Genomic DNA, 13,172 nt, shown 5'->3' with positions numbered 1-13,172 from the left:
TTCTGTTTTGACTGACAGGACATGTCGGCACCGTTCCTAAAGAGCCTTCTCTCACCTGGTAGCCTTGGCTTAAGTTTCTTCCTACCCAGTGATCTCTACTGCTAAAAGGCCAAGCAACCTGGAGTGGCCCGGGCGCACTGAGTCCTGTGAAGGGATTCACTGGAAGTGGATTCTACACGTTCTGCTGCCTCCTAGTGGGTCAGGGGAGGAACTGCACAGGTGCGTTGCTGAATTCCGCACAAATTCCCGAACTTGCAGTCTGTTTCCAGCCCCAAGTTCTGGAGCAGTTTATTATGTACCACAGAGGACACGATTCCCAAAACCACCTAGCTAATGAGCAGAGGGTCTTGACTTGAACCTAGGCAGGCCAGGTCCAGAGTCCATGTCTTAACATACGAAGTATGTTTGCCTCTCTGGCATTCAGCATTCAACAAATGTTTTTCACCCAGTTAATGAATCAACCATGCAAATCAAATCCAAGCATCTCCTCCCAGTCCAGAATTCCCGAAGAAAACGAAATCTAAACCATGGGAATATTATTCAATGGTATGAATTATATGCAGCTATAAAATCCCACTAAAACGCTAAGCAATAATAATGAATTTGTTACAGGCCAGAAATAGATCTGAATGAGAGAAGGCACTCCCTGAAATTTCCTGTTTATCTGCTAGGGTTAATCTAGTCAGCTGCTGGCTAATATAATTACTTCATGGAAATATATGCTAATAGGAAACAAGGGAAGGCTCAGATAAATAACTATTTCCCAAGAGAAATATTAGACCCACGTGCTCATCTCCCATTTGTTTGAGAGCTCCTCTGTCAGCGTACCTAGCCCCGATGGCATCTTTCCTTCCTTCTTTTCTTCGAGTGGGGTGGGGTGTAGCAAGAGCAGGACACAACCAAAGCTCTCCTAAGCTCCAGTGCCTGAGCAACCAAGTGCTGGCCGCGAACGGTCACAGCATTGGGAGGTACTGCCATATAAGACCACTACAGAAGACACAGCAAAGCCAAGTCTTAGGCTGATCAAGTTTCAGACTCAACAGGGTCACCTAAGGGTGTTCTCTGTAGGCCTGCCACACCCATGTGGCTCCTGGGCTCAGCAGTGGGATCCTTTGTCCCACCCCAGGTCAATCATACCAAACCTTGCCAAGGACGGTATACAAAGCAATGGGCCATGGGAGTCCGGAAGAGGCTGAGAAGTCTGTCTTCGGGAAATGAGCTCCCAGACCCACAACTCATGTCCACCTCTAGAAACTCTGCTATCCCAACCCCATCTAGCCAGACAGCCAAGGTGACCTTAAGCCTGCTGAAGCAGTAGCTTGGAACATGGGGTACTGACCCTTGTTTGAGCTTGGGAGTCATATGTACCACAGTTCAAGTCTCACGTCCACCAGCTACCAGATGAGCACACTGTGTGATGAAATGGATTATTAGACTCGTTCCAAGCATCACTGTCTTATCTACAATGCAAGGAACTCATGTATTTACTGGACAAGTTCCTGAGCAGAGCAAAGGGCCCATGAAAGGGGAGCCAGTGCTATAGATTCCTTCTCCAGACAGACATAGCAGCTGATGGTGAATGCTGTCGGTTAGGGCTGCTATGTTTCCTGTGCAATCTGGTAACTCCTCAGAGTCAGGAGGGGCTTTGAATCTGAAGCATGCTCATGAGGAGTCTGAGACTCCAAGAATCTGATGCTTTGGACAACATAATCTGTTTCCCTTACTGTGGATTCAAAGATCAATGTCCTCAAAGTCACATATGTCATAAAATGATTTAGTATAAGCTACAACAAAGACAGTAGCGTTGGGTGGCTAAAGGCTCAGGAAACCCATGGTCAACGCTGGCTCCCTTACTAATTCAAGAGCCCCAGGACTCACTTTATTTTTTTAATCTTTAAAATCACTTTCAGTTCTACACAATTCAATGATTCCAAAGGAAACGTAACCACTTTCTTTAAAGGTGTAATTCCCAGTATTTTCCACCAGGTGTCACAAAATCTCCTTCACAGAAACCAATCAGGTATCACAAAGGATGGGAAAGAACTGGTGTTTTTTTTTTTTCCTCCTCAAAGCATTAAGTTGTCTACAATTTGATTTTATTTTAATGTTAATGATGCATTTGCTCAGCAATGCACCGTGTGACACGGGAGGACTAAACTCAGATTTCAAAGCAGGAAAGCGGAATGCGCACAGCAAAGATTGCTAACAATGGGGTCTCTGTCAGCGCTTCCTACCTGGCCATCCAGTACAGTGAGTACAGTGAGGAGTGGTCATTTGTAATCATCTGTGAAAAGCCCGGGGGTGGAGGGATATCGCAAATATTTTCTTCTCTGATAAAAGTTGACAAAGGGGAAAAGAAATAATCGGGGAGAATCATTTAAGAGTATCACAGCAGACAGCTTTGCATTTATATAACCTGCAGGGACTAAATGTAAGTGGCTTTGTGGGTTGTGCCCTGGAATAGAGAGGGGACAGTGAAGGAAAACCTGAGCAAATCAGGAAGAAATAATTACTTAAGAGCTTTAAAGTCCTCCATAGGAGGTGTCCTACTTGCTTATCATTTAACAAGGGATATTTACGCCTGGCAACGGGGCTCAGCGGAAGAGTGTGCACTTGGCATGCTCGTGACTATGAGTGAACGGAGAGGAAAAAAAAATCAATACCAGAAAGTAGCAGTTCATACGCAATAAAACTAAGACAAACAAATAAAAGTAATGGCAACGCCTGGGGAGACTTGGGGTGCAGGTGAGAAGTGGGCCTAGAATGTTTCTGATGGGATTGTATGTTGCTGTAGGCTTTCTGAAAGCAATTTTATAGTAAGTGACAGAAGCCGTAAGACGGATGGCCTTTGACCTGGCAATATCAGTTTTAGCTTCCTCTACCAAAGCAGTGACTGAAAAGAGAAAACAGTCACCCGTTTTTAGGAGGCTGCAGTTGGGTGCTGCAGTGTCGAGAGTCGGCCTAAACGGGGTGCTGGAGCAGTGCTACCAATTAAACAGTAGCAACGGATGGCGATAATGAAATCAAGAAGGACAAACCTGAGAACTGCCTAAAGGGATATGTGAAATAACTTCCAAAGCTCTTATTTGCGAACAGAATCCTTGGATGCCAGGGTAGAGAAAGAGCACTGGCAAGAAACTGCTTAATGGCACTATGATTATGAAGACGTTACTATTAAAGAAAGCAGGGGGAAGGGCAGATGGGAGCCCGAGCCTGAGAACTTTTCAGTGACTGCATAACGCAGGTTTAAGAATTACATACAATCTCACACACAGATCACCAATTAAAAATGTACTTAATGCCTAAAACATTATGAAGGCTCAAAAACATTTATGAGTTATAAATACACTGCATTTTGGGGGACTGTGTATGCCTATGTGGCCATATGCGCTTGTATGTATGCTGCCATTTCTGCTTATAGGATTCACCAGACCACTGATCTTCAAGATTCACTGAGGATATGTTGAGTTTCAAAGATGTCTAGCAATTATTCTGATCTTTCTACCATGTAAGCTTTATATATAAGAAAAAACTTTGTGATAAGAAAAAATTGAATTTATGTGCATGAGAGTGCTTCTTGCTTAGGTGTGTCCACGGAGGCCAAAAGAGGGCAGCAGGTCCCTGAAAGCTAGAATTATAGGCCCTTGTTCACTGATGGAAACCAAACTCAGGTCCTTTGGAAGAGCAGCAAGTGCTTTTAACCACTGAGCAACCTCTCCAGCCCCAGGGAGACATTTTCATAGAGATCTTTGGATAATCACTCCTCACAGAATTAGAATTCTATAGAACATAAATTAAATATTTTTGTAGTGCATGTACTTGTGTGTGTGTAAGTATTCAAGAACACGTGCAGACTAGAGGCCCACCTTGAGTGATGTTCTTCAGAAGCCATTAATTTTATTTTTTTTGAGACAGGGTCTCTTACTGGGACCTTGGGCTTTCCAACGTAGCACGGCTGGCCAGGTGATGGGCTCCAAGGATGCCCCTGTCGCTGCTTCCCCGGCTGAGAGATTGGACACGTATGCCATTGCACCTGACTTTGACATGGCTGTGAGGATCCAGTGCCACTCCCGTCTTCATACTGCCATGGCCAGTACTTCGTTACCCATGGGGCCATCTCTCCAGAATTATAGTTTAAAGGAAGGGTTCTTTTTGCTTATTTGGGGGACAAGTGCCCTGATCCCGACCAAACTCAAAGCAGGTTCTAGCAAAATAAGTACTTGTTTTCACAAATGAGCTTGAACATCCAGAAACTGTAGGCCCGGCCACTTCTCATGTAGTGGCTCTGGGTCCCCAAGCAAAAAGCCATGAAGAAGTGGAGGAATGAAAGGGCCCTTCCAGACTGGCTTCATTAATATTAATTCTAAACTCACTGACTTCTTCAAAATTTGCTCAAAGGATCCTTCTGGCTTTTGATGTGTTATAATTCTGGTGGCTTCCTAGGCCCACTTTCAGTGGACGGCTGGCTGACACAAACCCTGAGGGACAGCATCCTCTGTCCCCTCCCAGCCAGTCACCTGGATGAGCTGACTAACTAATGTGTGCCGAATACGCTTCATCAACACCAAGTTCTCTCCATACAGCCTCAGCCTAAAGTTTTATCATAAGCCACGGTGACATTATCCCACTGAGGTCTGACCACTGAGGTCTGATCAGCAAGAACCATCCGTTCCACTCAGAGCTAGGAGTTCAGCTCTATTTCAAGTGAGGGTCAAAGCAGGCCAAGTTCCCGTTAGTTTACTTGTAACGAATCCTGTCTATGTATTTTGCCCTATGTTTCCAAAGCAGGCCACTATGCTGTTGGCAAAACCCAAAGGTCTTGCATCTACATCCACTCAGAATGTCCTTGAGGACACTGATCACATCTTTTGATGGTGGCCCCAAGAAGCCCTCTGCTTGAGAACTTTCTTTTAGTCATTCTAAGGGCTATGACTTAAGAGGTATTAACTTCCTAGACTTCAGTGCCCTCGTCTGCACCATGGAGACTACGCTGGACTTCGAAAAGACTTAAGTGTGAAGAGGAGTGAGTGGAATGAAAGCCTTGAGGACCACGTCCCTTGAAAGGCCGGCGCCTCATCGCCACGGCACTGATGGTATGACAAACACACACACACACGTACATGCACACACACACACACACACACACACACACACACACTCACACACACACAGTTGCAGGCTACAAGAAGTGGGCAGGCCAACAGACACTGTGATAACTATAAAGGTACCAAAGCCCCCTTCCCCTTGTACTGAGTTTCTACCTCCTGAGGAACCTTGTGGATTGAGGGTGGATCAGGAGTCTTTTGAAGAAGGTTTAAGTGTGCAGACATCCTTTCAAGTTTAATAATCTTCAGTGAAAGGAATCAGGCTCCTAGACTCACGGTGGCTCATGTGCTGATAACCGTGGGGACATGAACTTGACCCACAGAACCCCACAGCCTGGCAACACAGTCTACGGTTGCATTTCAGTGGTTTCCTCTTTTCAGTCATCGGGCTGAGAGCTGCCGCTCCCCTCACCACCCAGCATGGTGACAGTTCTGCGCTGCATCTTGCTGGCCCAGGGAAGGGCTCACACTTCCAAACTTAGAACACTGCACACAAAGATGCAGGTTTGATGATAACAGAAATACCACTAAACCTAAACTTGACCAGAGGTTTCCTTAAAGTGTCAGAGAGACTAAAAGACAGAGACACTAAGTGGTTTGGGGCTGATGATTTGTTAAAAAAAAAAAAGGGTGGGGTGGGGTGGGGTAGGGCATTATTCAAAGCCAATACTCTGAGGTGAGAATACAAGCTACTTGCTAAAAAGCATCTTTCTTACAAACCTTGGTTTCGGGGTCACTGTTGATACTACAAGAATCATCGTCATCAGCATGAGGGGCGCTTCTAAAAAGAAGAACATAAAACTGGTCTTAGAACTCTGTTGCAAAGGCTGGACACAGAAGCCGTTCTGGTGCACCCTTCCGCCCTCCTACCTGAGTTTCAAGGACGCATAGCGTAGCGTTGCTCCTTCAAACTCTTTTAAACTGGGGTCTGGGTTAACTGTGGCTGCGTGCAAATCCTAGAGGGAAACAGATCCTGTTAAGGTACAATGGAGAGGCCCATTACCCTGCCTCAGATACCAAAGGGGAGAGAAAGGCCCCCAGCAAGAGGCGGAGAATGGGAGTGAGCTTAGGCATAAGATGGCATGCAAGGCTGCTGCGTGATGACTTGGCTCCCAAGCTCCGGCTCTTACAAGGCAACAGGGGACCTGGGGAGGCCAGCTTGAAGCCACTCACAATGGGAGACACCAGTAAATAAATAAATAAATAAATAAATAAATAAATAAATAAATAAATAAATAAATAAAAATAGACGATGTGAATGTGAGCCGCATGACCCTGGCAAGATGCCCCCTTGCTCCATCCCTGCAGAATGCATGATATTCACGAGGAAGAAAAAGAAACAGCCACAGCCATGCAGAAAGGAACACACACACACACAAAATATTAGGTGATCTAAAATCTGACAATATACTTGCCTTCCAAATGTCACTATTTATCTTTCCCCCATTCAGAACAGCAAAATCACTCCATGGCTGTTTCTAGACATATAATTATTCAGACAGGGGAGGAAAAAAAGCACATAGATTTAAGGAAGAAAAGAAAAGAAAACACAAGGGGGGAAAACACAAGACATTGTTGTTAGCATTGATATTCACAGGACTGATTAGGGAACAAAGTAAACCTAACAGTAACTCCTTAGGAGCACTCTCTCCCAGCTACATTGTTACCTGACCAGGAGAGGGCACACAGATGACTTAATTACCTACCCAACAAAGTGGCTCAGCCTTATCAGAACACAGTGCAGTTCTTCCCTAAATGCGCTTCTAGAAGCAAACCATCTGTGTTGTTCCGTCCCCACTCTACACAACTCTACAGAGACACCCACCACCCCAGCCACACACACACACATTTCCTAGAGACAGAAGTGGAATGAGGGATGTCACTGTGCTGGCTCAGAAACTGGGAACTGTCCATACCTAAGAGCATAAAAGCCTGGAGTCAAGTCATTGTTATTTTGTTTGTTTGTTTTGCTTTGAGACAAGTTTTTCTCTCGAGTAGCCTGGACTGTCCTGGAATCACTCTGCCCACCAGGCTGGCCTCGAACTCACAGAGATCCTCCTGCCTCTGCCTTCCGAGTGCTGGGATGAAAGGCATGCACTACCACCACCCAGCTGGAGTCAAGTTCTTGTTACTTCAAGGGAGAAAGGGTGATGACAGGAATACAGGCATAGTCAGGGTCACAGGCCGACATTACCATTCTGATGACATTTGTTCCACATAACGAAAGATAGCCCCACACAATCTAAGGTAAACTACTGAATCACAACAACACTATGATTCATAAGAACACTACTCCTATGCCACACAGTCTGTCCTGAGTTCACAACTGCCAGGGACGTGATTTTCTAAGTGGTTACAGACCACACAGCACAGAGCCTTGCCACGCTGGGAAAGCTCTCCCGACAGATCTTTGCACGGAAGCAACTCTTTCCGTTTCTCCTAGACACGGAGAGAACTTTTCATTTCCTACTGTGCCAGGGGAATACCCAAGTATTCTCCATTCATTTGTGGAACTAAATGAAACTACTAAAATGCAAGGATGGTCTCATGAATCTCCCATCAGAGGAGGTATCAACAATGCAAAGTTTTCAAGCAGCTTCCCAACTGAAAGCTCCTTGAAAATGAGTGGTGAATGGCGACCCAGAGCTTGCAATCAGGCCACTCGAGCAGGCTTTCACTAACAGCAAATCAACCTCTGTCCAAACGCCCTGTGGAAAGGTGGGCTGATTAACTCTGTGGGCCTGGCAGGGTCAGGGTTAGACGCAATGCCACTCACTTCCGTTGTCAACACAACTGGCTTTCTTTTTTTGGCTAGGGATTTGAACCCATATTCAAAATACAAATGAATCTGGGGTACACTAATTTTGAAAACAAACAAACAAACAAACAAACAAACAAACCTCTTCTAATGAATATAAGGACAGGAATGTTGTCCTTCTTGGCTCTCTCCGTACTTTATATCCCTCAGAGCCTGTTCACCCTCCACTGAGTATAACTTGGGAGAATTTTATTCTGTGTATGGGTGTGTATATACCTGAGTGCATAATGCATTCAGGAGCCTGCGGAGATCAGAACGGGGAACTGGATCCCCTAAGAGAGGTGACTGTGAACTGCCACATGGGTCATCTCTCCAGCCCCACTGTTCCTACTCTCCAGCAGTGGATAGGCTTGGACACTACTTTGGAGCTAAAGAAAATGCTCCTGGCAAGAGCAAGCAGAAAGCGCAGGAGAAAATGTAAAGCTTGAGTCTCTTTTCCAAGCAAGCTTCACAACTCCACATCAGGACCCTGGCTGTCATGCCGGCAGCTACAGATGTTCCTTCAGCTGAACTTTGAAAAGGGCCATCAGGTGAGGAACGGAAGAAAGTCAAGATAAAACTATGTTTGTATGGAGAAACACCAGAAAAGAAGGAAAGATGAAGAGGGGATGAGAAGAGCGGGGGTGTGGTTGAGGGGGGGGTGAAGAAAGGGAGAGAGGGAGGGAGGGAGAAGAGAAAGGAAGAAGGAAAAGGGAGAAGAAAAATAAAGAAAAAGAAGGAAGGGAGAAAGGAAGTGGGGGTGATGTCTGAAAATCAGACTCCTGAAATCAAAAATTATCCAAGAAGGATTCTGTGTGGGGAGAGGAGAGGACAGAAGGATATTCTAAATGGAGCATTCAGAAAAAAAAAAACAAAAAACTGAGAACTTAATTAAAACAGGCCTCTGTGTGGGCATCAAATTTTATGCCTTTTTATATATTTGCTGTCTGGACAAGAGAGTCTCTGAATAGGGTATGCTGACTGTGGTTCTGGGCCTGTGTGAACCCAGCTCTTGTGCTATGGAGTCAGCTGGCAACCTCCCAGCTCACCTACATTTACACAAATAAAAGCCTTATACAGTGGTTTTGCAGAAGCTAACAACAGTGAGTGCTTGGTGCAAAACTCAAGTAAGGGAGCAATGGCAACTGCATTATGACTAGAACAAAGGTATTTATTTCTAAACCCTATCTTAAAAGAATTCATTGATATCAAAGTAAACAAGGAATGGCAGGCAAGTCGTATGCTTCAGCTAGGAAGTGACACACAGATAGGGTGAAAGGGCAGGAGTGGACACAGAACATCTTTCATAAGCAGCAACCTGCCTGGGAACCTTCTAGGGAAGAGTGGCAAAAGTCTGGTATGGTCATAAGACGTCCTGGTCCTTCTCCTGGCCCTGCTTAGGGGGCAGCATCTATTGCTCTAAATAGGATGGTCATACTCAGTTATGGCTCCCATGATGTATACTGAGCCACTGACCCAGTGCTCAGAGCACACAGCTTGCCCTTCTAGACCCACTGTTCCATGCAGGGGCTGTGTGAGGGTGGGCCGGCTAGGGATTGCCAAGCAAGGTGTCCTGGATGGCTGAACACTTTCATCCTAATTTCCTTGGTGGTGGTGGTGGCGGTAGCGGGGATGTTGGAAAACAACTGTGCAAATATTAAGAAATGGGGCAATGACCTTCTGCTGGAAAAGGTCCCTTTTCAACAAAGCCAATGCAGTATTCCTGAGGATGGCTTCTCAGGGGCTGGAAAGCCCTTTTGAGGGAGCTGTCTTTACTGTGTGCTCGCTACGAATGTGTCCTCTCAAAACCCCATGTGGGAAACTCCCCAAGTGCAGCCTGTTGGGAAAAGGATGGGGACTGAGGGAGGTGGTGAGGTCATCAGGGCTCTACCAACCTACTCAAACCTGAAAGTCTTGTTCTCTTGTCCCCTTCTCTGCTCAGAGAGTGAGGCAGCAAGGGGGCGCTCTCACCAGCTGCAGTCTCTCAAACTTGGACCTGCCAACCTGCGAGGCAACTGGTTGCCCCTCAGGACAAATCCCCACAGCACTCAAACCCAGCTGGAATGGAGGGGTGGAAGAGGCCTGCATGTTTCATGTGGCCTCAGTGGGGGCTATCGTGACAGCTCTTGTATCTATCTCAGAAGTTCCGAAGCCAGCTCAGCGATGGAAGGCCGGGGTCACACCCCAATTTGGACCTCGTGCTTAGTCTGTGGCTGACACCTGCCTTTAGAGTGGGGAGGAGGGATGGTGAGGTGAGGAGTGGGGTGTCGTTAGCATGTCTGCCTAACAGCTGTGGCTCTAGACAGCTGTGGCTCTAGACAGCTGTGGCCCGGCTGTCTAGAGATGTGCTGGGGATGGCAGTCCCTCTCCTCTACTTTCTTTTCATATAGGAAAAAAAAATGTTCAGCAATAATAAAGCTCAGCTTACACTTCTCAACATGGTGTGCTTCCCGGGGTGTCGACTGCGTAGGTGGCCAACGGCCACCAGCTTGTTAGCAAGTGGATACTTTGTAAGGAGACAGGATCCACACTCCTTTGAGAAACGCTGGCCATCTCTCTATGAAGAGTCTAAGTAAGTCTTGGCCATTGGCCAAGAGCTATTCATAAAAAAATATCTTGTATGGCTCTCCCCCCTCCCAAAGTCTGTATCCACATAAGTTCAGAGGTAATTTGGAACAAATAGGTGGATTGGGAGTGGGAGGGGAGGAAAAGCAATGTGGGCCAAGTTTCAGTAGCAAATACTTCTCGGGCAGTTGATAAACTTTCAAAAATACTTGCTGGCACGTGCACTGCAAACATTATCCGCTGTGCTTAACGCTTCCCGGGTGAACTTTGGGAAGTGAAATGTAAAATCTTCAAACTGTAAGGAAGCTTGTAGTCCTAAGTTCTTGCGCCATCAACAGATTTGGGCGCTTATTTATCTGATTTTTCTCTCCACGCCAGCTCACGCGATAGCTCAATGAAAACATGCATTTCTGACACGACACATTACAAGTTACTTTTCTCCCCTAACATTCTGCTTTTTTTTTTTTTTCATGCTTTGAAATTAGTTGAAATAGATTCTATTTAGAGATCAAAGAAACGGAGCTGGAGAAATAATCATTTCTCTTCTGCTGTCATCGGCACCTGGGATGACATTATTAAGTAGTCATTTTCTGCCTGGCTTTGCGTGCGACACAGCCCTTCCCTTCTGGTGAAGAGATCTGAGAGTCTCCACATTCCCTAATATAGTGTGTGAAGTCTGGGATGGAAGCGGAGGTCAACGATGGATCAAAGTTTAAGGCTGACTCTGCCACACATTAGCTCTGTAATCTTATGAGAGCATCTGAGGCCTTTCTGTGTCTTTGCTGTGTCAAAACAGGAGTGACACCTTCCCTTGATAATAGGTATGTGTTTCATAAGAACAATGACACAAGTTGCTGGCCTGGCCCTGTAAACACAGTGCACACTCATGGTCTGTATTGTCCCTCAGTGTTTTCTTGACCTGGGTACATGGCAGGCTACCTCCTTCCCCGCCTTTCCCCTCCCCCCTTCTCTGCATAGCCCTTTGCTCCTGTGATTACAATGCACTGGCTCTCTTTAGTCCGCTGGGATGTTTGACTTAATGCTGGCATCACAAACGAGGGAAACTGCATGAAGTGAACAATCAAAAGGTTGCTCTGAGGAGTAGGTATCCCATCTGTCTATCAAAGGGCTGGTGGCCCGAGGAATGTAGCTTTGTAGCAGAATATTTGCCCAATCTGTGTGAGGAAGGAGGAAGGGAGGTAGGGAGGGAGGGAGGGAGGACAAATAAACAAGTAAATATTAAAAAAAAAAATGGTAGTGGTAAAGTGCTTGACTGCCAGGCATAAGGTTCTGGGTTTGATCCCCAGCAGGGCAGGAAAAAAATAAACAAGAAAGGAAAGAAACAAACAGCTGGGTATGAGCCAGTCATTGAATGTCTGAAACTTCTAAAACTATTGATCTTTTAAAGATCCATTGAGGGCAAAACTCAGTAAGTACAAGTAAGAGGGGGTAGAATTTAGAGAGGAACCAGGGGACCTAAAACACCAAGTATATGACTACTCAACTTCTGATTCTGAGAGGCCAGCTTCTGTGTCATGGTTGATTCTGAGAAGGGCCAAATGCAGTGTTTACGAAAAATGCTTTTTGTTCCTTGTGATGCTGGGGATTGAACCCAGGATTTTATGTGTGTTAGGTAAGTGCTCTATCACTGAGCTACTCATTCAGACCAACAAATCTTCATAAGCAACAAGGAGGCTGAAAACTACTAAGGACAAAGAATATGTCTTTTGGAGCCTGGGAAGGAGCCCTGAACATGGGCGAGGGTAGGAGGCTGGCACAGGGATGGGAAAAAAACAGGCAAAGGTGGGCTCCGAGAGACCCCGGGCTGGCTGAGGCCTTCTACACAACAGTTTCACCTAATGCCAACTGCCCAGCTCTGCTTGCAGAAACACTGAAACCGAACTCCACACATCCCCAGACCTTACTCCTTGGACTCCACCAGGTAAGTACAAAGAAAGACTTAATCTCTTCTGAGTATGGAGGACACAAGACACCTGAAGTAGGAGTGGCTCTCCTCAAGTTGGTCTGACCTCCTGACCTCAGGGACAACAGGAGGCAGAGAACATTGAAAACCTAAAGCCGGACACCGGAAAGAATCCTCGCCAGGAATCTAGAGGCCCCGGGTGCTGCTGTGTGTCACTGATGGATAGCTCTGTGTCCCAGTTTCCCCGTCCATAATGTACTTTCCTGGTTGGAGGTGTCTTATTGTTGAACACAGCCTGACAGGACGGAGTAGCACAGCTCTGTTCTAGCAAGATCAGGGGTGGACACTGCCTGGCGCTGCATCAGGGCGGCCGTTTGTAGTAGAGAGCATATCCAGAAATGCCTGAGATGGGGTGGGGTGTGGACTCCTTCCTTCCAAAACCTGTTGAAGGCTGGGGCTCCACTGGTTCGGTTTTTTGTTTGTTTGTTTGTTTTCCAAGCACACCTAATTCAAGGGGAATATGTCACTGGCTAGAAGCTGCTTAGGATGAAGAGCTATTAGGCTTCAATGAGAAGCTATCAAAGTCACCTAGTGGTAGACAAGAGCCTGTGGCATTCAGAGGTGCTGAGTCATATGCCTGGCGAGCAGGGCAGAGTCCAAACAAGCCAGGGCTCTCATCTACCAACGGGGGGGGGGGGGGGGGGGGGGGGGTACAAGTGGTCCCCCCCTGGCCGGACGTGGGTTATAGTGGAAGAGGCCCGGCGGCGGCGCAGTAGGGGGT

The 13,172-nt window shown here is 46.4% G+C and overlaps 1 protein-coding gene across 6 annotated transcripts in view; it reads right to left on the bottom strand.

Annotated features, from left to right (window-relative positions):
* Apbb2 (amyloid beta precursor protein binding family B member 2) overlaps window positions 1–13,172 on the bottom strand; it is a 306,075-nt gene that overhangs the window by 83,248 nt on the left and 209,655 nt on the right. For 4 of the 6 annotated variants that reach the window (XM_055629150.1, XM_055629153.1, XM_055629151.1 and 1 more), the window contains 3 exons: window positions 6,521–6,583; window positions 5,976–6,061; window positions 5,826–5,886 (listed from right to left, as the gene is read on the bottom strand). In XM_055629150.1, the coding sequence (XP_055485125.1) occupies window positions 5,826–5,886; window positions 5,976–6,061; window positions 6,521–6,583 (210 nt within the window). The remainder of the gene's footprint in view (window positions 1–5,825; window positions 5,887–5,975; window positions 6,062–6,520; window positions 6,584–13,172) is intronic. The other 2 variants (XM_055629154.1, XM_055629155.1) reach the window with 1 other exon arrangement.

The sequence above is a fragment of the Psammomys obesus genome, unplaced genomic scaffold (assembly GCF_907164565.1).
Source record: "Psammomys obesus unplaced genomic scaffold, mPsaObe1.curated_primary_1811, whole genome shotgun sequence".
In the NCBI taxonomy this organism is placed as follows: Eukaryota; Metazoa; Chordata; class Mammalia; order Rodentia; family Muridae; genus Psammomys; species Psammomys obesus.
This window is presented reverse-complemented; position numbering and strand designations above follow the sequence as displayed.